A 24,448-nucleotide genomic window follows, 5' to 3' on the forward strand; every position below is an offset into this window, starting at 1 on the left:
TGCCTAACGTACTTGAAGCTATTATAATCACAGGTCCAAAAGGTGAGACAGCATTTCTACCCCGAAATTTTATAATGATTTACTATTTTATAATGATTTACCAGTTCAATTCAGAATGCTTCAGTTTCCAATATCAATTTGTTTTGCAATGAGTATCAACAAGTCACAAGGTGAGTCTCTGAAAGTTGCTGGATTGGATTTGCGTTCTCCATGTTTTTCTCATGGTCAGTTTTATGTTGGTTGCTCAAGGGTTGGCAGATCTAATGATTTGTGCATACTGGCAGAGAATAAGATGACAAAAAATATTGTCTATCCTGAAGCATTGCAATAAAACCTTGAACTGTTTGATGTGTACATTATTATTGCATGTGAACTATTCATGAGGGTTGGAGTATTGGGGTTTCTGCAGGAACTAGAGGGTTAAGGCACCCGGAGGGCGCATAACCCGCTAGTTTGCTATATAGCCATTGAATAGCGGGCTGAAAAAGAAGTAATACATTTAATTATACTGTATGTCTCAGAAATTATGAACGGAATTGAAGAAAAACACAAATCCTGACACAATTTAAGCTGCAATGACTTTCACTTTTATTATTAAATTGAAAAATACAGAAGCTATCTGTATACAAATCAAATTTTTATTTTCTTTGGGCACTTTGCCCTAAACATTGGGAAACAACAAAAAAAAAAATGGAAAAAAAAAAAAAAAAACTTTTTGCATGAAAAACAAAGATAGACCCTAGGCAAATCCACAGAACACCATTTAGTTCATTTTCCTGTGATGAGAGGATTTCTCAGCACAACAATGACAGAGTCCCCTCTAAGAAACATTTTAGAGATGTAGCGATCCTTATTCACCGGTTTTGACTTCTTCTTTCCTTTGCCACTCTTGGGAACTTCAGTCCACATCTCCTTCACGTTCTCCAAGACCATGTTGCAGTGCCTGAGACAATGATTAAAAAAAAAAAAAAAAAAACACATCTTAAATCTGACATCAATAAAAATCTACTTAAAAATGTGCTCACCCAAAATTAATTCTACCCCCCAAAAAGATGTATGCCATAATTTGGTTGGTACCTGTCAAAAGCCTTGACTCTACCAAGCAACTTTTTGTTGTTGCGACAGTTAATGAGGACTTGTGTGTTGTTCTTGACCGACTGGGTGAGCACCGACAGGGGGCCTGTGTTGAATTCCTCCTCTTCACGTTTCTGGAGCTCTTCTGGGCTCATTTCCGACTTGGGCTTTGTTAACAAACTCCTAAAAAAACAACACCAAAAAAAGTGTAAATAACTACATACTGAATCAGTCACACTAAATCTGGACAATAAACACTGTACATTCATTTGACTATAGTTATATCATTATAATTATATAACATTACAATTCTAAGCATAATATATGTGATTCGCTGAAGGGGAAATATTTTTTTTTTTGCACGAATACATTGTATGTGCCGCCACTCAACAAAACACAGTATTGTGGTTAATACATTTGTCGAATAAGACTTATAATATTTTTACTATCTCCAGCAATCTCAGGGTGAATCCATTTCAGCCAACATTACCAATTTGTGCCGACTGAAATTTATGTCACAACTAACCCTGCGAACGTTGCGTAGGCCACGTGACCAAGCCCTGAAAACAGGGTTATTCCAACTCTCTAGTTACACATACAGACAGATAATATAACAATACTCACAGGCATATAATCTTCCTAATTCGTGAAACTTTTATAAAGTTCTATCACAATGTTCTTCCACTACTCTTTTCTTAAGCTTACAGAAGCTGTGGCCCAATGGTTAAGATTATCGCCTGCCACTGTGGGGGACCTAGGTTCAAGAACCCGACTGGACCATCCACCAACATCCCCCGGACTCATGGCTGTGTTGTCCTTAAGAAAGACACTAAATGCTCTCCGGGTGCTTCAGCTGCCCCCTGCTCCAGTGTGTTCCACTAACATGTGTATGTGTTCACTGTGATGGGTAAAATGCAGAGAAGAAATTTCTTGTGCATGCATCGCACCATACCGCTCCTAAGAGGCCAAGGGAAACTTCCGGGAGTTCTGTGTATTTTCGTGTAACACCCGGATGCGCTCTTTCCCAGAATGCACCGCCATAGTTAAAATGACTGTACCACATTTTGACTGCGTTAAAATGCATCTTTAATGAGTTATGTTGTAGAGATGGGGTTTAATAATTGAAGTGGTATTGTTGCTAGTAGTTTATATTTAAATTGGTGTCGTTTTTAGTGGTGGTTACCTGGGACCCTTACTCAGAATAGTTAGTGTGATGTAGCATATTAATTTCACTTGAGGCCAGTAGTTGTGTGAATGCCGTCTGATCCATGCGATGCATACGCTGCATCAAGTGTGCAATGACGTCAACAATACAAATAGAATCGATAAGGGAATGGCTAGAAAATTCAGCTAACAATTCCAAGGTATAGCTAAGTGTGGAACTGGTTCCCACCGATTCCCAGGTTCCCTCTAGTGGTATGCAGAAGAATCACTAAATCAAATACATTTAAAAACAATACAATCAAACATTAGAATGACGCTTATATCAATTGAGAATACCAGCAAAAGTTTTTTTTAATTCACTACAGTACATTGTTTACTTCTGAAATTCAATAAATTTTTAAGTTCAGTTGTATTTAGCTTAAAGTACAACACATTTGCATTTAATCTTTGCTTTCATTTAACTGGTGTACAATACATTTTGTTCGAACCATTATTGAAGTATTTCTTTAATTTCCTGTATTTATACAGCAGTGTTAATGTTACAGTAGCTAACAACAATACATTTAAGTAATATAGCTACCACTTTTTTTAATGCTTATTATGTGACTGTATTTTTTTAATATATTGTAATGATGATAATATTTGGGAAGTTAGGAGGTGGTACTTGAAGTATAAAGTTTGATATCTGAGATGCTCATAACCAAACTTGCGATGGTGCGACAAACAGCAGAAAATGAAATCTAGCCACCCCACTACTACAGACACATAATAATAAACACAACATATTTAATCCTATATCGAGCGAATGTAAATTCATAAAACACAGAATATCATAGCCATCAAAGCTCTCTCAATAGAATATCAAAATGCTCGCAGAAATGACATAAATAATGCTACTAGTAGCATTAGCTATTAGCATACGAAAAAGATGAGCGTCGTGTTCTTCGGACCTTGAAAGTTTAAACTAAAGCGTTGTGAGAGTTAAGCGCTCTCTTTTTCATACATTTATAAACAAAGCGGACGCAGCCATAGAGTACTAAATGATAATAGGACGTAAATGGTATACAAAGAACAGGTTAGCTCCGGCTATGTGGCCTTTGCTAATACTGGCAGCACTGCTAACATTTACAAACATCACTACAATTACAAACGATGTTAGTTTTTTTTTTTTTTTTTTGAGAATGTAGACTCCACAAGTGTAGTCAATAGCGCGTCTCCTCGGTCTTTTATACAGCCAAAAATACCCACATGATTGCTGATCAAAGTATTTGTAGCGCTCACGTTCCGACTCCCACCGTCAATGCAACGATTCCTACTTGCTCGCGTGGGGAATGAACTACTTCCGGGTGTTACGCGCCTGAAATTTCCACAACGTCCGGGTTGTTTTAGTACGTCACTGTTTCAAAATGTACTGCACTGCAAACCTCGATCTAATGATACAATATGTATTTCGGTGTATATTTCACTCTTTATTGTATTTGATATATTGTTAGATAAATATTGTCAATGCTAACCTCGATCTGACAAACACTAAATGCCTTTAAATTTGAGATTTTTGCACTTGGCCTCATGGTTGTGGCCTGCGGGTGAACTGGAGCCTATCCCAGCTGATTTGGGCGAGATGCGGGTCACACCCTTGACTGGTCACTGGACAGTCACGGAGCACATATAGCAGACAAACAACCCGGAGATGGTACCTACAGAAAATGCAAAACTCCGCACAGGAGGGCCTGAGCTGATATTCGAACCGGTGAATTATTGACAGTGAGGCAGACGAGCAAACTACTCATAGTTTAAACCCGTGTAGATGCCCCAACCACAGCTGTACCTTCAGTTAAGTAATCCAGAAAAAAACTGTCAAATTGATACTAAAATCCCAAACAGATTAGTCTCTTTTTTTTTCTCCTGAGACACAACAAGAACAGAGGAAAATTTATGTGTGAGTGACCAATGACACAAGAGAGATTGGGGATCCAGACTACGTTACCCACAAAGCTTGTCGTGAGACATGAAGAGATTAGCTTTCTGATAGGAGACAGCCAGACGGCTGAGAGTGTGCACCCCATTCACCACAGCATCAAAAGGTGGCAGATCAACCAGTTGAGACCACTTTGTGTGGATAATAACAGCCTGTGTGCTGTTGAGTGTGAGAGTTTGATTTAGATCTCAAACTGATGATCTCAGCAGCCCTGAAAAAAAAACCTCAGTATTGTTCTTTATATTTGTAGCAATCGAAATGTGTTCCAATTCTGCAAATATCTGACTTTCCTGATTGAAATAGTCCAATGAGATACACCCAAAACCACAAAACAGAGTGAACAATTTATACCCTGTATTATAAATGTACTTTATTCAGATTGATATGAATGTTCGTAAGTGTCTCATGCAGGTTTACTATTAACACTTTTCCACCACTTAATTTGTTTCAGGCATAATGATAATAAATACTGTATATCTAATAACACTATGGGTAGAAAATAGATTAATATGCAAACCTACAAATCGTCAATGATGGAAAAAAAAAATCAACATTGTTACTTCGTCCTTCTTTTACAGGTGTAATGAAAATACATATAGGCAAAACTGCTGCAATTTAATGCCCTTTCTCACTCACTAAATTATTATACAGTATTAGTATTTAGCAATATAAACGTTCATGAAATAATAAGATTGTATTCTAAAATTAAAACTTCCCATGAACAGCACATTCATGACTCTTTAAATCAAAATGATTATTTTACAAAAACAAAATACAATCATGTGTAATAGGTTGACATAAAATGGTAATGAAAGATTCAGTTTTTTTATAATGCAGAAAAATGCACAATGTACATACAGCCAGTCACATTTCAAATGATTTCATCATACACAAAAAATGTTTTGAAATGGTGCTCACCAAAACAGCCTTGAAGCCCTTCTTTGTGATCAGCAGTGAGAAATTTAACAACACATTAAAAACATGTCACAACATTGAGCCTTTAATGAGCCATATAGCCGACTGTACACTACAATCACTACAGATTTTAACCAATTCAAGACCAAAGCTTTTACATGATTAAAGTTCATGCCACATATTAGTTTTTAACTTATATTTCTTGATTTCATTCCTTTTATTTGCATCTAAAAATGCCAAATGATGCCTATGTGGTATTTGTTTATGGAAAAAAAAGGTAGCCTACAGATTAAATTGTCTTTTTTTTTTGTGGTTTTGTTTTCAATACAGATGCAAATGGTATATATTATTAGTCTTAAAACAAATGAATAACTATCAATCGTAGCATTAAATTGAGCATTTTCATCAGATATTTTATACTTTTAACAATTAACTAAACATTATTGGAATTTAAACAAAAATCTATACACTTTGAACTATTTCAGAACTCTAGCACAAACACACACAAACTATATATATATATTTAAATTAAAAAAATTCCCCCCTATTTGAAGCCATTTAAGTTTTAAAACTTCATTCGGGGGCCATAATCTATTAAAAAACATTATTGAACTGTTCCGAGTGACTGCTCCTTGGCAGAAATTGTCCGTGGGAGGTCTTGTTGGTTGACTTTAAGTCACAACACGGCATTTTGTTGGTGTAGAAAAAGGTGGCTAGCCCTGAGATCATGCGGAGAGAACTTTGATCATGCAGAGAACAGGTGCTGCAGGTCGGGATGGATGTGGAGAACGAGTCGGTGCCAGATTGTCGTCGCCATGCGGTTTGCGCACAGCTGAGTCCAACATAAGACATCTCGTGGCGGGCTTGCACAAAGCTGCTCGTACCGGAACCGCCTGGGCTCGCGGACACGGGTCGTGACGAGCGAGGGTGCGCGCTGACGCGATGCTCCGCTTCCACTGGTGCTGGGAGCGGCATAAATTGTGGCACCGGCCAGTAAAAGGAGCTGGTGGACATCACGCGAAGCTCAGCTCCTTTGGGTGCAAACGAGGTCCCGGCTCCGGGACCAAGTGTGGTCCTGCGCCGTAGCTTTCCGGAGGTGCTTCCGACGAAGACGTCCTCGCTGCACGAGTCCAGCATCCAGTAGCTGCCTTTACCAGGATCGTTGTAATGGCGCGGCACTTTGACGAAACACTTGTTCAGACTCAAGTTGTGCCGTATGGAGTTTTGCCATCCGCGTCTGTTGTGTCTGTAGAAGGGGAAGTTGTGCATGATGAACTCGTAGATGCCGCTCAGGGTGAGACGTCGTTCCGGACTTTGGCGGATGGCCATCACAATGAGGGCGTTGTAACTGAAGGGAGGTTTGTCTGCTTTAAGGCCGCTTTTCTCGCCTTGATCATTCATCACTGGGTTACTATCGACAGGTGCGCTCCGGTCTTCGAGGCTGGATGTCTCGCCGTTCTTCCACAACAGGCTGCTGATGCTGAATGAAGACTTGTGGCAAAAACCCTGCGGAGTCTTGGAAGTCTCCATGTTTGGACTGGGAAAATCAATGACAAGAGCGGTTGCAAGAAGACGTGTGGTGAGGACAAAGTCTTGATTCAAAGTGGCTCAGACTGCCTTTTTTTTGGGGGGGGGGGGGAGCAGCGCGGTGGCAAAGGCGCATGACGTGATCACACAGTGACCGCACACTTGTTGCCAAATGTGCCAAAAGTTTTCTTACAAACTTGCCACGTGACATATTCATTAGCTGTTTTTTTTTTTGGGGGGGGAGCATCCTAATTGACTCCTTTCCTCCCCATACCTATAAAGGACACTTGAGGGCCTGACAGTATACTGGACATATAATGTAAAAGCTAAATTGTGGCTTTTCGTCCCTGAATAATGAATAGGCAACATGGTTTCAAGTACAAATGAGCATGTAAATATCACACGCAATTCAAGCCTCTTGCATTTATTTGTATTTCTACTGCATCCACATCCTCGATGCATTTACATCTTTGCACACACTCACCAATGTAGATAAGCACTTTTGTTTATTATTTTTTCAATTCTACTTACATTTTCACAATTCTTGGGACTTATTGGGCTAATTGGGGACCTCAGGTATCGAATTTTGTGCCATATAATGTGCAAATGTGTTCATATGACAATAAAATTCCTTGAATTTGTTTATATACATTGGCTGACCACTGTATTGCAATGGTGTACCTAATATTGAGTGCATAACCACATTAAATTTATCCATCTATCCATTCTCTATACCACGTATGCACACTAGGGTCGCAGGTATGGTGGAGCCTATGCCATCTGACTCTGAGGCAGGGTACACCCTGAACTGGTCGCCAGCCAATCGGAGGGCACATACATAAACAAACAACCATTTATACTCACATTCACACCTACGGACAAATTTATGTCTTCAATTAACCTACTATGCATGTTTTTGGAATGTGGGAGGAAGCTGGAGTACCTGGAGAAAACCCACACAGGCATGGGGAGAATATGCAAACTCCACACAGCCCAGATTGGAACCCGCGTAGTTAATTTTTGTGCAATCTAATTTGCATGTGGTTTTAAACCATAAGCGTCACTTAATGAGGAAAAAGCAGCAGATTGTGAAGAATGAAGCTCAGGAATGGTAACTGGCATTTAGTCCATTTCTACAATAACCGTATAATGTAAACGGTCACATTTTAAACTAATCTAAAGAAGGTAATGGTTGACTTATTGACCATAGAATGGCCAATTCTGTCGATAAAATGACACCAAGCCTATATTAGAAACAAGTCATTGTTTAATAACAAAACCGGGTGGAAAAGACAGCTACTAAGAAGGAACGTAGAACAAACAATATTCACAAGATGTCTGACAAAGATGCCAAGGACACTATTCTGTCCATCTATGTCCGCAGTGAGGGGCTGTGCAAACGTAGTACAGTCTCATAGCATCCTGTGTAGGGAGGCACACAATGTATAATCAGAAATGAAAACTGTGAATACTTCACATAAAGACCAAAATGTATCCCAACGAACATCCCCCGATCATTTATGGTACTGTAACACATATATGGACCCAAAAGGTTTGGGATATAACAAAAACATAAGACGTTCAATAAATTATCAGTGATATTGTGTCAGTTAGTTCTTTATATGAGGACATGATTACCTCAGCTTTCATGCTGTGTGACTGGAAGAACACTGCCTCCTTGTGACCACATCTGGGGAGAGAGACGGCGCAAACGCAGCGTTATAACATGCAAACAATTCAGTGCTACGTCTCCTTAGTAATTCCACAACGTAAATACATTTTGATCCTTCAAGAGCATCAATGGACTTGTTCTCAAGCTATTTTTACCACTTTAAATTGGTTAATAGTTCTGTTACTCATACACAAGACCTGTTTTTGCTGTCCCTAAAGTACATCTTGAAATGGGGAAAGGGAGTTTTAGACATGCAGCTCCTACAGCGTGGAACCTCTTGTAGGAAAAATTGGGCCTAAGGGAGCGGATCTCTTTAAAATGTTTTTAAAAGTCAATTGAGAGGGGTTGGATTATGATGAAAGAGGTTCTAAATGCTTTCCTGGAAGAACTTTTCAGATTTCACTGGATATGTTGATGTGCCTTATGTATTTATTTTGTATTGTTTATGTTTGTCTGTATGTTGCTTCCATGACTACTTGTTGCTTTGGACCAGGACACTCTTGAAAGGAGATTTTCAATCTCAGAGGCTTCCCGGTTAAACAATATCAAATTAAATAAAAAAAAAAAAAAGAAAGAAAATAATAGACGAAGCGAGGGAAACAGTGATAGTAGCGATTTGTGAAAAAATATGAAATTGACCATAATTCAGCATACGGGATTTCAGCCTGACAGCGAAGGTATGAATCTTTTATAAATAACTATCTTTGATAAATTCTTTGCTGAGCAAAGTTTCCGCTGGTGTTCAAACAAGGTAGTACAGTGCTCAATATAAACAAGTACAGGCAAACAGATTTGAAAGAAAATCTTGAGATTCCCAACAGAATCAATGTTTTTTTTGTGGCAGACTATATCTACCACAAAATATTCTCAGAAATGTTGGCCATTGATCGCAAATGTGCTTTGGCACTGTGTACACATGAAACTGTTAATGTTGCAAAAAGCTGCACACAAGCTAAATTTTAGACAAAAAAAATCAGATTCACAAGAATTTGACAATGCGTGTGTCAATGTATCATCAAGAGAAATGGATAAACGTACTATTCAAAGGGAGAGGATTTATTTCTGTTAAGTACTGTATAGATTGATATACAATGGTTAAAACTTACTTGGGGCAGGGATGGTCTTCTGTCCTTGGTAACGTTGGATCTTGAGATACATCAGCAATAATTTGTGTCAATTCACTGCAGAAAGGGGGGAGAGGATAAATGTTGGTGAATAGTGAAGAACATCTATCCATCCATTTACCAAACCGCTAATCCTCACTAGGGTGGCGGGCGTGCTGGAGCCTAGCCCATCTGAGTCTGGGCGAGAGGCGGGCTACACCCTGAACTGGTTGCCAGCCAATCGCAGGGCACATATAAACAAACAACCTTTCTCACTTACATTCACACCTACGGACAATTGAGAGTCTTCAATTACCCTACCCTGCATGTTTTTGGGATGTGGGAGGAAACTCACGGACGCACGGGGAGAACATGCAAAATCAACACACGGGAGGCCAGAGTTGAACCCGGGTCCTCCTACCCTTTTTTTTTTTAAACAGCCTTAAACAAGTAAGCACAACAAAAAGGAGAAAACATACTTAGAGCACGCCAGAGATTGTAAATAGGTAAAGAGTTAAATAAGTGAACTTGAACTTCTTTTCAAAACGGGTGTTTGCTTTCAACAAGAAAATAAACAGCCACTCTAAAGTGCGTTTACTTGCACACATCAAAATACGCAGTTGAAACTACAACATTGTTCATACTTACTCAACCTCATGGGTAATCTTGTTGACATAAATACAGCTGTTGTCCGCCTCTTGCTGGTAGTCACAATTCCTACACTGTGAGAGGGGATGATTTCAAAGGTCAGAAGCTCAAAGTTCTGATATTTACATGATCAACGAGCAGCCGTATGCGTTTCTGAAGTAATCTCAGACTATGGAGTTTGGTTTTGACATTTTGGAATTACTTTAATTGAGTGAACGTACCGACAAGAACTGATTTAGCATCTATTATGTTATGTGACTGGAGCAATAAACTCCCACGTACTTACCGCGTAGAGCAAGATCCGATTCTCTTTATCTTCTTTTGGATACAACATATTGTTACTGAAAAATAAAGCAGATCTAATAAGACAACCCCTCAATTGAAATATCTACCACAAATGATGCAGTTATTCAAAATCCCTCCGCGTAGCTTTCACGTTTTGTAAACTAGCTTGTTTACACACGCAACACAAGCTCACCATTCTTGACAAAAGCGGATCCCCACAAAGCCGGGCTCGTATGTCCCGGTTTCCAAATCCATTTGAAGGACTGTTGTTTGAGGATAAAAAATAAATTAAAAATAAAATGCTATCGAAAGTAAAACGATTTCAGTTACGTTACAAAGTTTCTCTAGCCTTGAGACAAGCACAGCATAGCTACTACCGCTTCGAGAACAGAACAAGTGCGCATGCGTGTAATTTTCTGAAAGCCTTTCTATTGGGACATCGCCCTCCAGTGGTTGGAGGTAACACTTGCAACGGAAGTCATATTCAACAATGAGGAAACCGTGACGGTACTCGAGGAAGTTCATTTATTAAAATACACTAATGTACTATATTTAAATTTGAAACTTATACACCATATAGACCGATTAAAACGATTGTAAAGTACTTAAAACAGCCAAATCCAACTTAATTTCTATACAGTGTTGAAAATAACAATGGCATATTTCTTATTTAATGTTAATTTTTTTTTATAAATAGATAACTTTATGTTCCCCTTAGTTGTATACGATGATCATTAAAATTTAAAAACTAAAATCATGAAATATTTCTTCAGTGTGTGTAGTGGATCTATATTGTATGAAATTCACTTTTGGGTTTGAACTCCTGAAATAAAGTTCCCACAATATTCAAATGTATTGAAATCCACCTATAAATGCCTGCCCTGTGGTAAATATCCGTATGAATAATATTATAATTTACATAAATATGCAATATTGTGATTTAAAATAAATGATAAAATGATATGTAATAGGCGGCACGTTGGCCGACTGGTTAGAGCGTCAGCCTCACAGTTCTGAGGAGCCGGGTTTAATCCCCGGTCCCGCCTGTGTGGAGTTTGCATGTTCTCCCCGTGCCTGCGTGGGTTTTCTCCGGGCACTCCGGTTTCCTCCCACATCCCAAAAACATGCATTAATTGGGGACTCTAAATTGCCCGTAGGTGTGAATGTGAGTGTGAATGTTGTTTGTTTGTATGTGCCCTGTGATTGGCTGGCAACCAGTTCAGGGTGTACCCCGCCTCCTGCCCGATGATAGCTGGGATAGGCTCCAGCACTCCCGCGACCCTAGTGAGGAGAAGCGGCTCAGAAAATGGATGGATGATATGTAATAAAATACATTATGTTAAATAATGAAAAAGAAGCATGCAAAGGAAACATTGGTTGTGTGTAACTTGACTGGAGATGTACACTCTGTAAGACTCTCAGAAAAAAACATAAATCTTACTTCCTTCTTTTACTTCAACTTCCTCCCACTTTTTTCTGATAAACATACTGTGAATCAGCCCACAATCAAGCTTTCACGCTTAAAGATTACAATATTTATTTAAAATATACAAAAAATGTTGCACAGGTCTGTCTATTGTGGTAAAAAATAAACGTTTAATGCAAATTAATTGATGTTAAAGTAACATGGGATACACCTTACGAAAATGATGCAGTTCCCTAAAAAGTCCCTAACATGCAATGTACTGTTTGTTAATTGATTTAATGGAAAAAACCCTAAAAAAAACCCAGACAGGATAGTACTTTGTGCTGTTTCTTTGATTACCTTGTTGTTCCATAGATAGCCTACAGAAGGGATTACATACACTTCTGTCCATAGAACTCTGTCTGTTTAGCAGTAGCTGCTGCCCATTATATACCCCCCTCTCTCCCTTCCCCAATGCTGAGTCCTTGATCCCTGAGCTAATTCCATGAATCATCCAAATCTAAATCCACTGACAGTGCAGCGGCACACGAAGTTGAGAGTTCAGATTGCTAGAATGAGACCAAGGGATCTCTTAAAAAAAGAAGATGGAGGGACTCAAACAAAGCAGCATAATAAGTTGCAAAATGTTTGAGCTACGTGCCAGCAGTCATGCAACTCTGGAGTCAGGTTTGCCTTCACAGTGTTCACCATCTGTGTGCCCTTGCACTTGCACCAACGATGCACTGTGCCAACTCATCAGAGGGGACTGTCAAGCCTGGCTGACGTCACCCATCAAGCTGGTGTAATCGAAAGAGACGCTAATCCAAAGCCTGATTGTGGGTCGGGCTGGGAGAGGGAGGATGATGAGACTGACACAAGGAGGGAAGTTCGAAGGGAGCACATGTTGGTGAAGTTGGATTGAAGCCGCACAAGTGAGGCAGGTGCTGTCCTAACCGGAGGAAGGTCATCACGCACATAGCCCCCCTGCATCCTCATCTCCTGAGAATCTCCGAGAGTGTGGAAAGCCCGCATCCAGGCCTCGTCCTGGACACCAACAACCTCGCTGAGAGCTCCGCAGAGGGGGAATGCTGCGGGAGCTGCTCAGCTCCTTCTGGACCCCCCATTATGCAAAGTGTGCCCACTGTGGAAGAGCCAGTCTTCACCACGGTGGATCTGTGCCAAGATGGAGAAGAAGAAGACAGCTATCTGACAGCAAATGAAGGGTAAGAGGAGGCATGGTTTTGTTATAATGGAGGCAGAATTTTCATACTTGACCTTAGTTTGAAACCAAATTGGACAGGTCATCCTTGATGCAAAAAGCTTTATGTTTCATCTAACATTATAGAAAAAAATTATAATCTTTATTGTATATATATAAAAATCCCTGCCCTCCTCATGAGACAGATTGTTTAAAAGAAAATTAAGGTTGCATATTGCAGCATTTGAAGCATATGTAGTCTTGGCACAATTTATTTTATACAGCAGCTCTGCTGCTATTGTTTCGGTCCTCATTTAGTGTTTTTTTGCACTGCAAACACTGAGTGTGGAGTGAGTGGAAACGTACAGGTGTTCAGAGAGAGTGTATATGAAGGGGATTACATGAATGCTAAGCTTCTTCATAATAGCTCCTGTAAGTTTCCATCCCAGGTGGCACACAAACAGCTTAGTGTGACACACTTGTCATCAGCATCATATCAGAAATTGCTTTTGTTGTATTGTGCACATTCCACAAGTGGGTCAAAAATGGCAGCGTCCGCTCCAAAGCTGATCCGTTTGGGATGAGAACAGATGAGTGTCCTGGTTTTTGGCCAAGCAGTGTTTCTTCATTTGCAATATAATTAACTCTTGCCTGAAAGTAGCATGAACGTTCACATAAACTCCACACAAGCTCAGCTTGACCAAAAAGAAGAGGGTGAAAGGGAAGTTCACAGGAAATGTGTTATCTGACTAACACTTGTCCTCCTCTTCCTCAAAAAAGCTAAGAGCTTTTTACTGAGATACAACGCAATCAAACACAATCTAAATTCAGCGAACCACCGCGTATTTGCAAATTTGCCTATTCACTGATTTATGTATTTGAGGGAACCATAGGCGTTTGTAGCCCATTTTTGGGGGTGCTGAAGCACACTTAAATTGAATTCCAGCACTCCTACAATTTGAGAGTTTCCATATTATTATTTATTTATTTTTTACAAGTGTAAAAAACATACAGTTTGTTACTTGGTTGAAATCAAATATTTGAACAACAAACTAGACTAGCAGCAGCAACATGATGATCATCATCATCTTCATCATCATCATCAGCAAAAAAAGTTATCTTCCCTCAGAAATTGGGGTTAAGGGATGTTTATTATACGATTCCATTCCAATCCTCTTTTGCCGTGCCTCAAGATTTAAATAACTTTTATTGGATTGTTTATTTGCTTTAGTTTTGCTCGTCTTTCAAAAACCTGGGAATGAAATTGCATTGAGCGGCACGGTGGCCGACTGGTTAGAGCGTCAGCCTCACAGTTCTGAGGACCCGGGTTCAATCCCCGGCCCCGCCTGTGTGGAGTTTGCATGTTCTCCCCGTGCCTGCGTGGGTTTTCTCCGGGCACTCCGGTTTCCTCCCACATCCCAAAAACATGCATGAATTGGAGACTCTAAATTGCCCGTAGGCATGACTGTGAGTGCGAATGGTTGTTTGTTCCTATGTGCCCTGCGATTGGCTGGCAACCAGTTCAGGGTGTACCCCGCCTCCTGCCCGATGACAGCTGGGATAGGCTCCAGCACGCCCGCGACCCTAGTGAGGAGAAGCGGCTCAGAAAATGGATGGATGGATGGATGAAATTGCATTGAAATATACAAATATATGGGCAGCTGTGGCTCAGTTAGTAGAGCGGGTCGCCGGTTCAAATCCTGGCTCCGACTGTTCGTATGTCGAAGTGGCCTTTGGCAAGACACACCTAATTTGCTCCCAGTGGGCCTGGCAGTGCCTTGCATGGCAGCAGCCACCCATTGGTGTATGAATGTATGGGTGAATCTGAGGCTTTGTAAAGCATTTTGGGCACTGTGATGGTGTAGATAAAGCACTATATAAGTGCAGTCCATTTATCAAAAGAGTGAAATTGGAGGGAACCTAGCTGCCATTATTTGCTGAAAAACCTATTTGCTGTTTTTGTGCTCAGGTCAAAGCAATAACAGTATTGCTGTGGCGCCAACTTGTGGCATCTTGTTGCCAAGGAATTATGTTGAAGTGAGTACAGGAACTTCATTTAGGACAATAGTAGTCCTTTGCCACAATCTTGTGGCATCTATAGGCAATTATAGTACAGAATAAAACTTTTTGGGTGGGGCATCAATTACTTGCAGATTTTCGCTATTCATGGCCGGGTTCGGTCAATATTCCTTGCGAAGAGGGGGTGTTCACTGTACAGAAACTTGATCAAAAAATATGCATACTTACAGCATAATTGTGGGTGTAGTTTGCAGGGGTGTAAAAACTGCATTGCATTGCAGTGTCTGTGCAGGTGTACCTAATATTATGGCTTGTACGGCCATACTGTCTTTTGAATCGTATTTACCTACATCTTTAGGTCGTAAATATTTATTATTGTGTGTACATCCCCCAGTAAGGCCATACATGCCCTGATATAATACACTCATAATCGATGTGAGTACAGATACATGCTGACATGCTCCGTTTGTAAATAAACCACATATTTTCCCACATCTCATGTTTTTATTAATTAAAATGGAGACTAAGAATCAACACCTGCTGGTTTCAGTCAAATTAGGCCTTCTGATCAAGAAGCTATTTTTTGAGCCTGAAACATTCTAAAAATGAATAATTAACGTCTTCATTCAATGTCCCACGCATGTTTTTGGGATATGGGAGGAAACCGGATTACCTGGAGAAAACCCACGCAGGCATGGGGAGAACATGCAAACTCCACAAAGGCGAGGCCGGATTTGATCCCGGGTCTTCAGAACTGTGAGGCAGATGTGCTAACCAGTCTTCCATCCTTTCGCCTAATCGACAACTAATTGATTATCAAATAAATCAACCATTTTGATAATCGATTAATCATTTTCAGACATTGTTTAATTTAAGATTGTCCAAATCCTCAGTCTTTCAGCCACTCATCTGTAAATATTCTCAGATTTCTGTAGTCCTCCATGCAAGCAGAGCTATTTTTGTGTTTAATCACAATAAGATATTTGCGAAGATCTGCTTTTACTTCGGAAAACAATGATGAACATTTTGGCCTACCTTCTGACATGTTACGTACCAAAAGAGTCACTGAAACACAACCAATTTATGTTTGTGCATTTTCTGCACTGTTAATTTGACACAATGCCGTTTTTAATAAAGAAATGTAAATTTAAAAATGTTTTTATCATTTCATTTATTGATTAATGAAAAAAAATAACTGACAGATTAATCAGTTATTAAAATAACCATTCATTGGAGCCGTAGTTGCTACATTCCTCAATAATTTCTTTTCTTTTGTTCAGTAACAAAATATCTCCAAAATATAGAGGTTATTGGTAGACTTCAAAACATATCTTTCTAAATAGCTATAGCGAAATTTTGCTGTTACCATATGCCATGCAAAAAGTCCCCAAAGAAGATTCTATATAAAGGAACACAGATGAGATTTGTCTTTCAGCTGAGATGTCATTAAGGAGTTAGCACGATTTTAACAGATTGCGTGTTACACCATGACTCCGAAAGTCAACAAAGTATGAGTAAAGCAGGGACAGAGCCAGAGAGACAGCAATAAAAAAAAGAGAAAAAACAAGTTGTGAGGGATAAAAAAAGAGGATTCAGATAGATCCTCGGTGTTTCTTAATCCCCCTCTCAGTTTTTATGTACACCCCAAAGAGATTGAAGTTATATGGAGCTGGAATGAATTACTTTTTAAAGTGTCCGCTGAACACACTGCGGGCTCCACATCAGGAATCTTCGTGAACTAAAGATAACAGGGGACCTTGGCGTGTCTCACATCCACTATCATGTTTGGAGAGCGCAGCAAATGGTTGGTGGCAGGCCGCCACACTCCCACCCTCTCTTTTAGACAGAGGGCTTGGAGTGCATGTGTTCAGAACGGCTCGTTGTCACAACATGAATTATGAGCAGCAGCAGACATAATCCATTTTTGTGCAAAGCTCTGTTTGACTCTGCACTAATCTGCAGTGTGTGCGTGTGTCACAGGAGATACCATGTGATGACACACACGCAGGCACAGCCACGTAATTCACTTAGTCTAGCAGCTTTAAAAATGTAGCACTGACCACAAGCCTGGGAACACAGAGCCTGAGAACAGCTGAGATTTAGCTTGAAACACGACGACATGTGCTGTTTAACGTTTTATATGAAAATAAATGTTTCAAGAACTTGTGTGAAGAAATGTCTGAGCCTCACAGATTTGGAAGTGTGTGTTGATGGCAATAGCATCAATGGCATGATCTTTTCCATCCCAAACTATTGCAAATTTCATGAAGTGAGGAATGTAACTTACACCACACAGTTTTGGGTTACAGAGTGCATTTTCTTTCCAGTCCAGTTATGGATTCTGGGGGATTCCGAAGGGCCCCCAGATGACATTCCTTCTAAATACGAAGGTTTTTAAGATTAATTTATCACGTGACTTCAAAAAACTGCTTGTGGTTATGTCGAAAGCTTCATAAAGTTGTTAGAAACTACCTCAGTGAGCCTTTTTGCTGCTTTATGTTGGTGATGGCATGATCACCAGGAGATAAACTTTGTTTTAAGGCAAGAAAGTGTTCTGGGAAGCTTTTGACATCCAGTAAGTATACTTTTGTTTTATGATGTACACAAGTCTACTTTATGTTATAATGCTTTTGATGTGTCTGCAGAGGGATGGAGGAGCTAAGCGGTCAGGATTCAAATTCTGAAGATCTGCGACGGAAGGAAAAACGATTACCTTTCCAGGTACCGATTATCTTTATTCCGGTCATGTGACGTAAAATTCCAAAATGCCACACTTGGCACGGTGGGGATGTGGTTTTCTACCGGAACTCCGGCTTCCCCTCACATTACGAAAACAATACAGGTTAAATTAATTGAAGACTATACAGTCAATTGTCTATAGGTGTGAATGAGTGTTTGCCTGTTGCATGTGTGCCCTATTACCAGTCCAGGGTGCACACCGCCTCTTGCTAAAAGTCAGGATAACTGGTAGAAAATGGAGGGATTTGGACACATGGAAACCTTTTTGTTAGTGGTTTACTTTTGCGTCTCCATCAAAGTACAATCAGATCTAATGAGATGCATGCAATATGAGTTATAATGAAAATGTTCACTTTTGACCGACACTTTCAGAGAGGAATTCATTAGACAATGTGTGCATCATAGTTTACAGTGGAGTAGAACAGTACTGCATCACACTGAGAACTGTTATTACTACTCTCATCTCATTTAATCACACAAGTCACTTTCTTTTGATATTTCCATTGTATTTTATCATTATCATAGCGAAAGACTATGAATTTTATGGTGTAAATGTTCATTAAAAAAAATGTCATGGCTTGTATACTGGATCTCATTTGATTGTGTTCCTATTGTGCTTAGAAGGGAGGTAGTAGGCATAAGTCAAGACAAAATCATAACAGAGATGTAACATTTACTGACCTGTTAGGGCAATTTCAGTCTCTTATTTAACTCGTTAGACTGTTTACGCTAAGACAATACAAATGCCTACTTACCCTCAGCTGAACTTACTTCAATTGTTACGCTTCTGTTAAGTGTTCGATCACTCCCCCATCTCTTCCTACAGATCTTCCCTGATCCAGTCGAGGTAGTTCTTGTCCCCGAGACGTCTTTGAACAGCTTGGCTCAGAACCACCAGAGGGAGCGTCTACCCTCCATCGTTGTGGAGCCCACTGAGTTGAGCGAGGTGGAGAGCGGAGAACTACGCTGGCCCCCAGAAAACATCGACATGGGCGAGGATGAAGAGGACCTCTTCTTGGAGCAATGCATCCCCCCAGCCAACATTGCTGACTGGGAAGAGGAGGATGAGGAGGAGAGAGCATCAGTTTTTCTGAACCAGCAGCAAGGATTGACACTCATTGGTGAGTTGGATATGTTTTAGATTTGGGTTAGGGTTAGTTTTAGGGGGTTCTATACCTATACCCTCATTAGTGTCGTAGGTGAGCTGGACTTTGGGGGGAGAGGCAGGGTACACCCTGGACTGGTCGCCAGTCAATGCAGAGCCCATTTTTCACACACACACAAACTTTCACACCTATGGACAATTTAATCTTCAATTTTTATGTTTTTGGAACATGGGAGGAAAGCAGCGTACCCACTGAAAATGCACACAAGCACGGGGAAAACATGTCAACTCCACATAAGAAGGTTTGAGCCAAGACTGAACCCTGGACCTTAGAATTGTGAGGCAATTGTGATAACCACATTGCTCACCATGATGCCTGTTTCCATTTTTAACCATTTCAGAAAGGTTTTCTTAACTTTTATAGAGTGTTTTCTCCCAGATCTTTTGGGAGGACATTGATCTCTGAATCTGAATAATTTTGACTGAACAACTACAAATAAGTACAAATGAATTATAGTTATTTAACACATTGTGACAGTTTCATGTGGCAGCTTTTTGATGTGAGGGAGGCTGCCGTTTGTGGTCCCTTTGGTAGTTTTTGGCAGACTTTCTGTTGGCAGCATAGTACTAGCCGTGCCAAAGGTGATGGAGGATGGTCCCGTGTACTCTCCACCATAAACACAGTGGAAAATAACAGGATTGGATAGCTGAAGCTGACCTGCCTCAATCTTCCAAGGAAAAAAAGGCATTAGTGCGGCTTCATTATGTTATTGGCAGATCCCACATAAAATCCCTGGAAAACCAGACTCTGAGGAGCTTGAAGCTTTGGACTGTTTCCACAGACACGCTGACAAAAGTTGGAGGAGGGATCGAGTTGGGCTAGTTGGGTGTGGGAGGAGTTACTCTTCCTAAAATCCATGACTATCCCTTTCATTTTCTTTACACATTGCTGTGGAGGTCAGTCTGAACCAACTGCAACTTCCTGCCTCTTGCCCGAAGATAGCTGGGATAGGCTCCAGCATGCCCGCGACCCTAGTGAGGATAAGCGGTACAGAAAATGGATGAATGGATGGCTGAATAACATCCACATCAATGTGTGATCAATGCTAGGTGATTTCAGGAGGAGTCACCTATGCCTTTAATTCCTCAGGAGATTGAGGCGGGCCAGCCTCAGCTTTCGACTGTGTGTGCGGTGGAAAGTACACGGCTCACCGCCATCACCATGTGGTTCGTATACAGCTGTATCAAAAGCAGAATGTGTATTCTTTGAATGTAGGAGGAAATTGTGTAATTGGAGAAAATCCACACACACACTGGGAGGAAATAGAAACTCCACATCAAAAGTTCAGATCCGAGTTTCAAACCCAGAACCTTTGAATGTGAGGCAGGTGAGTTACCGTACCGTGCTGCCCTACTCCAAAGTCATTGGTAGGAAAATCCATCCATCCATCCATTTTCTGAGCCGCTTCTCCTCACTGGGGTCGCGGGCGTGCTGGAGCCTATCCCAGCTGTCATCTGGCAGGAGGCGGGGTACACCCTGAACTGGTTGCCAGCCAATCGCAGGGCACATACAAACAAACAACCATTCGCACTCACAGTCACTCCTACGGGCAATTTAGAGTTGTTAATTAACCTACCATGCATGTTTTTGGGATGTGGGAAGAAACCGCAGTGCCCGGAGAAAACCCACGCAGGCACGGGAATAACATGCAAACTCCACACAGGCGAGGACGGGATGTGCTAACCAGTTGGCCACTTTTCCCATTCACTTTCCAATTTTCTGTTTTGCAGACCTACAGTCAGATGCGTTTCGAGATGACACCCCCACACTCCCACCAAGCTGTGCTCCGGCCCTCAACCGAAACCTCTGAGGACCCCGTGAGGAAACAATAACAAGTTGACACTGACAATGAAAGATTATGCGTGTGAGCTGAAAGACTAAACGGCATTGCTGAAAAAGGAAAATATGCTCAAGTGCTGATAAGCAGCCAGTGAAGCTTACAGAGAAGCCATAAATGGGCATGTCTGTACACTTGGCAACATGCTGATGAAGATAATCACACAAACAGAAATGGTAAAATGCAAATATTCACAGAACATTACCCTTTTTGTGTCTTTTTTCAACTTTTAGTCTTTGCTTCATGTGTGATTTCACTAACTCACACTTTTGAAGGCCAGTGAGTCATAGTGCTATAAGAGGACATGCTGGTGTTGCATATTATTTTGTTCCTTTTACTCTGTTCCCCAAAGATCCCTAAACCTATTGAACTCTATCATCAACCCTTTTCTAACCCAATGGGGACTTCTGTGGATATTTAGAAGATAAATCTCTATCACTCATGAAACAGTCATATCATACAGTGTATATGAGGTCAAAGGTTGTAACGTTAAAGCATTTTAAGAACTGTCCTTTCATTTTGAGTTAAAAAAGGCAGCTCGTGTTTATAGATCAATTCAGATAAAACTGAGAACTACAGTTGTGCATTGCTATGGAGATTCATTTGAGTTTGTGTCTAGGCTGACCTGTGAATATAATGTACATATGATTATGTCACTGTATAAATCCTTGCAATAAACCTGTCAATTAAGATATTTTGCCCCAGTCGCACTATCCATGATTTATTTGTAATGTATAGATATATATTCACAAAAATATGATTTTCAATAAATTGAATAAATGAAAATTATATACATTGGATTACATCTTTCAAATGTTCTTTGCATGGAAAGAATGATATGCATTTCTCTTAAAATATACATTTGTAATCTATTTTACATACTTTTACTGGTTATTGATTCATGGTAAAATTTTGAGGATGCCTCATCTTGCTGTGAGTTCCGCTGCTCCATTGTGAAATCACCCCACTGTGAATGAGCAACCATGTTTCTAAGAAACCCAAGATTGGAATTCAGAACGGCAGAAGTGTGAGGTGGACGTGTTTGCCACTAGTCTGACATGCTGCCACAGTACAGGTACAGCTAAAAAAATGTGAATATGGTAGAAAAGTCTATCTATTTAAGTACTCATACAGATTCATCAAACACTTGGGTAAAATTATTTTCAGAGGGCAAATTCCTGCCAAATAGCTACATTTAAAAATCATTTTAATTGCTTGATTGTTTGTTACATGATACTTTAGTTTCTAGAGATAGTGAACTTTGTTTTTTCATTTGCTGGAAACTATGATCATCAATATTATATATATATATATATATATATATATATAAATCATGAAATATTTCACTGAATATGTGTAGTGCATCTTTATGAGTATCACATTTTGAATTGAACTACCAAACTAAATAGAGCTAATTCTAATGTATTGAGATGTACCAGTATTTCTTGTATTTTACATTTTTTTTTGAATGACCAGGAAGTAATTATAATGATTGACTGACTTAATTACTCAAGTGAAAAAAATAACAATAGAAATAGCAAGAAGAGGAGCAGAAGAAATTAGGCCGACAGCTAGTCGAGCTGCTTCTTCTTTTAATCTGGATGCCATGTTGCTCATTGCTACCCCCCACAGGTCAATGTGGCTACTACACCAGGTCCTGTTTGCTCGCAAAGCCCTGTTTATGTAAAAATTTTGAAAATAATTTCAATAATGTGGTAAATTATATATCAGCAAATACATACAATTCAATAAAAAAAAGTTGAATTGTACTGTATGTATTGTATTTATACAGAAATTGCACGAGAAAGTACGGCATAACCTCTAAGAATAACCATATCTTGTGTTTTTGTTATAGATTAATTTTTAACACGGTCATATAAAAACTGTGTGTGTGTGTGTGCGCGCGCCGCGTGTATGTGTGAGTCTTCGGCTATAAAACATTGCAAAAGAAGTAAAGCCCACCACTTCCTTCCACCATAGACACGTATGATATCAACAGCCAAGTGAAGCCATAAGTTGAACTTGCTGAAGACGTATAGTGTTTGTGACACTAACGTGTGAGGTGGCGAGTCATTGACATGGGCCATGATCAAACATCGCAATGGATGAGGAGGATGGAACGTTCATCCTTCCTTTAAATAACTAACGGAACAATTATAATAGCTTTTTCTATGAAAAGGAAACATATTTGATAAAGGATGCAACGTGCATCACAATGAAGCAGTAAAACCATGTGATTAAATTCAACTCAATAAAATGCTGTAAGATAAAAAACAAGCATGCACGTTTATTGTAAAAATCTGTCTGTTGTGTTCTTTAGCAATAATTTAATGTTTATGTCCAGGTTGTCAGTTTCTGTCCCAGAGAGGAACAAAATTGGGTATTATATCTTGCGTCTGCTTGCATCTAAAAGTTCTCATGAAATACAACAAAAGAAAACTGTATGATACTGGTATAGCATTATGATTATTTACTTTTTCCCTGGCATTAAAATCGATGTTAATTGGTGCCCAGAAAGGTGTTTAAGCGCTTTTCTCATTGCAATTTTGTATTTTTGCTCAAAAAGTATGACTGTAGATCCTCAAAAACTGCCTTTGTGCAATAAAAATCATGGATGACCACCAAATTCCTCAAACTCAACAGCAAATTGGCAATAAATCTGAATTTATCATCATTGGTCCCAAATCACTCCTGCCCTCCACTCGGGATTTCACAAGCTCCATTCCCCACAGATCAGAAATTTCACTTTCATTTTTGAACCCACACTCTTCTTCCAGCCCGACATCTGTCAAATCACCAAAACAGCCCTCTTTCACCTACGCAACATTGCCCACCTTTGTCCCAGCCGCTCTAATTCTGCTGCTAAAACCCTGATCCATGCTTTTATATCCTCCAGACTTGATTCATGCAATAGCTTCCTTTATGTTCTTGCCTCCACTCACCTACAGAAACGCCACTATGTACAGAACTCGGCAGCCCGGTTACTGATCCACACCCGCTCCGATGACCATATTACCCCTGTCTTCCAACAGCTACCCTGGCTAGCCATACACTGACGCATCCACTTCAAGAGCCTGCTAATCACCTACAAATCCCTCAGTAACCTGCCCCCCATATCTCACTGCACTTCTGCAGTACTTTCACCAATCCCGCCGTCTCCGAACCTCTGACTCCAGCCTTCTCACTCCCACCACTAAATCCAAGCACCGTACCTCGGGGGACAGGGCCTTCACCATTGCAGCCCCCACCCTTTGGAACTCTCTCCCCCCACACATGCGTGCCTCTGACTCACCACAATCATTCAAAAAATGATCCTCTTTCAATTAACACGTAACCCATCAAGCATTTCATCTATTTATTTTTTTGTCTGTTTTTGTTTACTGTGTATGTGACGCGTTTTTAGTTTTATGAAAACCACTATATAAAACGGATTATTATTATTCATTTTATTGTGAGGTTGTTTGATAGAACGTGAGATCATGTTCTTACTTCCTCTGTTCTTGTACTTAATATAATATTGTGTATTGTTTTTTAAAGTTACATCAAGACATTCACCCCAATTATGAACATCTTCTAGTGCTGTTTTGTGGACAGATTATTACTAATCTGCTGGGGCAATCAAGTGTTTTATCTTGTCTGTTGCACTTTTACTTCTTTAACTTTATGTTGCCAAGGTGAGAGTAAATCGCCAAAAAGCATTTAATTAAACAAGAATGCT

The 24,448-nt window shown here is 40.0% G+C and overlaps 4 protein-coding genes across 5 annotated transcripts; 1 reads left to right on the forward strand and 3 right to left on the reverse strand.

Annotated features, from left to right (window-relative positions):
- Positions 1-564: 564 nt before the first annotated feature.
- snrpd2 (small nuclear ribonucleoprotein D2 polypeptide) lies at positions 565-3,606 on the reverse strand. The gene is made up of 3 exons (XM_061783010.1): positions 3,487-3,606; positions 1,078-1,257; positions 565-943 (listed from the first exon to the last, which is right to left on the reverse strand). Coding segments are annotated over exons 1-3 (357 nt in total). The 5' UTR covers positions 3,489-3,606; the 3' UTR covers positions 565-768.
- Positions 3,607-4,615: 1,009 nt separating this feature from the next.
- Positions 4,616-7,775, reverse strand: foxg1c (forkhead box G1c). Its single transcript, XM_061782670.1, has one exon. It carries the CDS (start codon positions 6,659-6,661, stop codon positions 5,726-5,728), a length of 936 nt encoding a protein of 311 aa, XP_061638654.1. The 5' UTR covers positions 6,662-7,775; the 3' UTR covers positions 4,616-5,725.
- A 132-nt stretch (positions 7,776-7,907) lies between these two features.
- On the reverse strand, positions 7,908-10,788 carry polr2i (RNA polymerase II subunit I). Its single transcript, XM_061782673.1, has 6 exons — positions 10,560-10,788; positions 10,368-10,422; positions 10,082-10,155; positions 9,437-9,511; positions 8,297-8,348; positions 7,908-8,080 (listed from the first exon to the last, which is right to left on the reverse strand). Exons 1-6 carry the CDS (start codon positions 10,619-10,621, stop codon positions 8,018-8,020), a joined length of 381 nt encoding a protein of 126 aa, XP_061638657.1. The 5' UTR covers positions 10,622-10,788; the 3' UTR covers positions 7,908-8,017.
- Positions 10,789-12,350: 1,562 nt separating this feature from the next.
- lbhl (LBH regulator of WNT signaling pathway, like) lies at positions 12,351-21,422 on the forward strand. 2 transcript variants are annotated; one of them, XR_009789808.1, is made up of 5 exons: positions 12,351-12,994; positions 17,634-17,709; positions 18,554-18,848; positions 19,983-20,059; positions 20,624-21,422. XR_009789808.1 is itself a non-coding variant. In XM_061782671.1 (4 exons), exons 1-4 carry the CDS (start codon positions 12,897-12,899, stop codon positions 20,701-20,703), a joined length of 549 nt encoding a protein of 182 aa, XP_061638655.1. In that variant the 5' UTR covers positions 12,597-12,896; the 3' UTR covers positions 20,704-21,422. The 2 variants fall into 2 exon arrangements, 1 of the variants encoding a protein (XP_061638655.1); XM_061782671.1 differs by lacking the exon at positions 19,983-20,059 and having other exon boundaries at positions 12,597-12,994.
- Positions 21,423-24,448: the final 3,026 nt, after the last annotated feature.

This window comes from Phyllopteryx taeniolatus, chromosome 8 (assembly GCF_024500385.1).
Source record: "Phyllopteryx taeniolatus isolate TA_2022b chromosome 8, UOR_Ptae_1.2, whole genome shotgun sequence".
In the NCBI taxonomy this organism is placed as follows: domain Eukaryota; kingdom Metazoa; phylum Chordata; class Actinopteri; order Syngnathiformes; family Syngnathidae; genus Phyllopteryx; species Phyllopteryx taeniolatus.

Bases quoted from the DNA above. Each gene is read 5' to 3' on its own strand.
- snrpd2 (XM_061783010.1), bottom strand. The intron at 944-1,077 runs GTACCAACCAAA...TCATTGTCTCAG, and splicing joins AGAGTCAAGGCTTTTGACAG to GCACTGCAACATGGTCTTGG.
- foxg1c (XM_061782670.1), bottom strand. From the start codon at position 6,661: ATGGAGACTTCCAAGACTCCGCAGGGTTTTTGCCACAAGTCTTCATTC.
- polr2i (XM_061782673.1), bottom strand. From the start codon at position 10,621: ATGGATTTGGAAACCGGGACATACGAGCCCGGCTTTGTGGGGATCCGC. The intron at 10,423-10,559 runs GTGAGCTTGTGT...TTTATTTTTCAG, and splicing joins ATCCGCTTTTGTCAAGAATG to TAACAATATGTTGTATCCAA. The intron at 9,512-10,081 runs GTAAGTATGAAC...CCCTTTCTGCAG, and splicing joins AAGATTACCCATGAGGTTGA to TGAATTGACACAAATTATTG.
- lbhl (XM_061782671.1), top strand. From the start codon at position 12,897: ATGCAAAGTGTGCCCACTGTGGAAGAGCCAGTCTTCACCACGGTGGAT. The intron at 12,995-17,633 runs GTAAGAGGAGGC...ATGTGTCTGCAG, and splicing joins TATCTGACAGCAAATGAAGG to AGGGATGGAGGAGCTAAGCG. The intron at 17,710-18,553 runs GTACCGATTATC...CTCTTCCTACAG, and splicing joins AAAAACGATTACCTTTCCAG to ATCTTCCCTGATCCAGTCGA.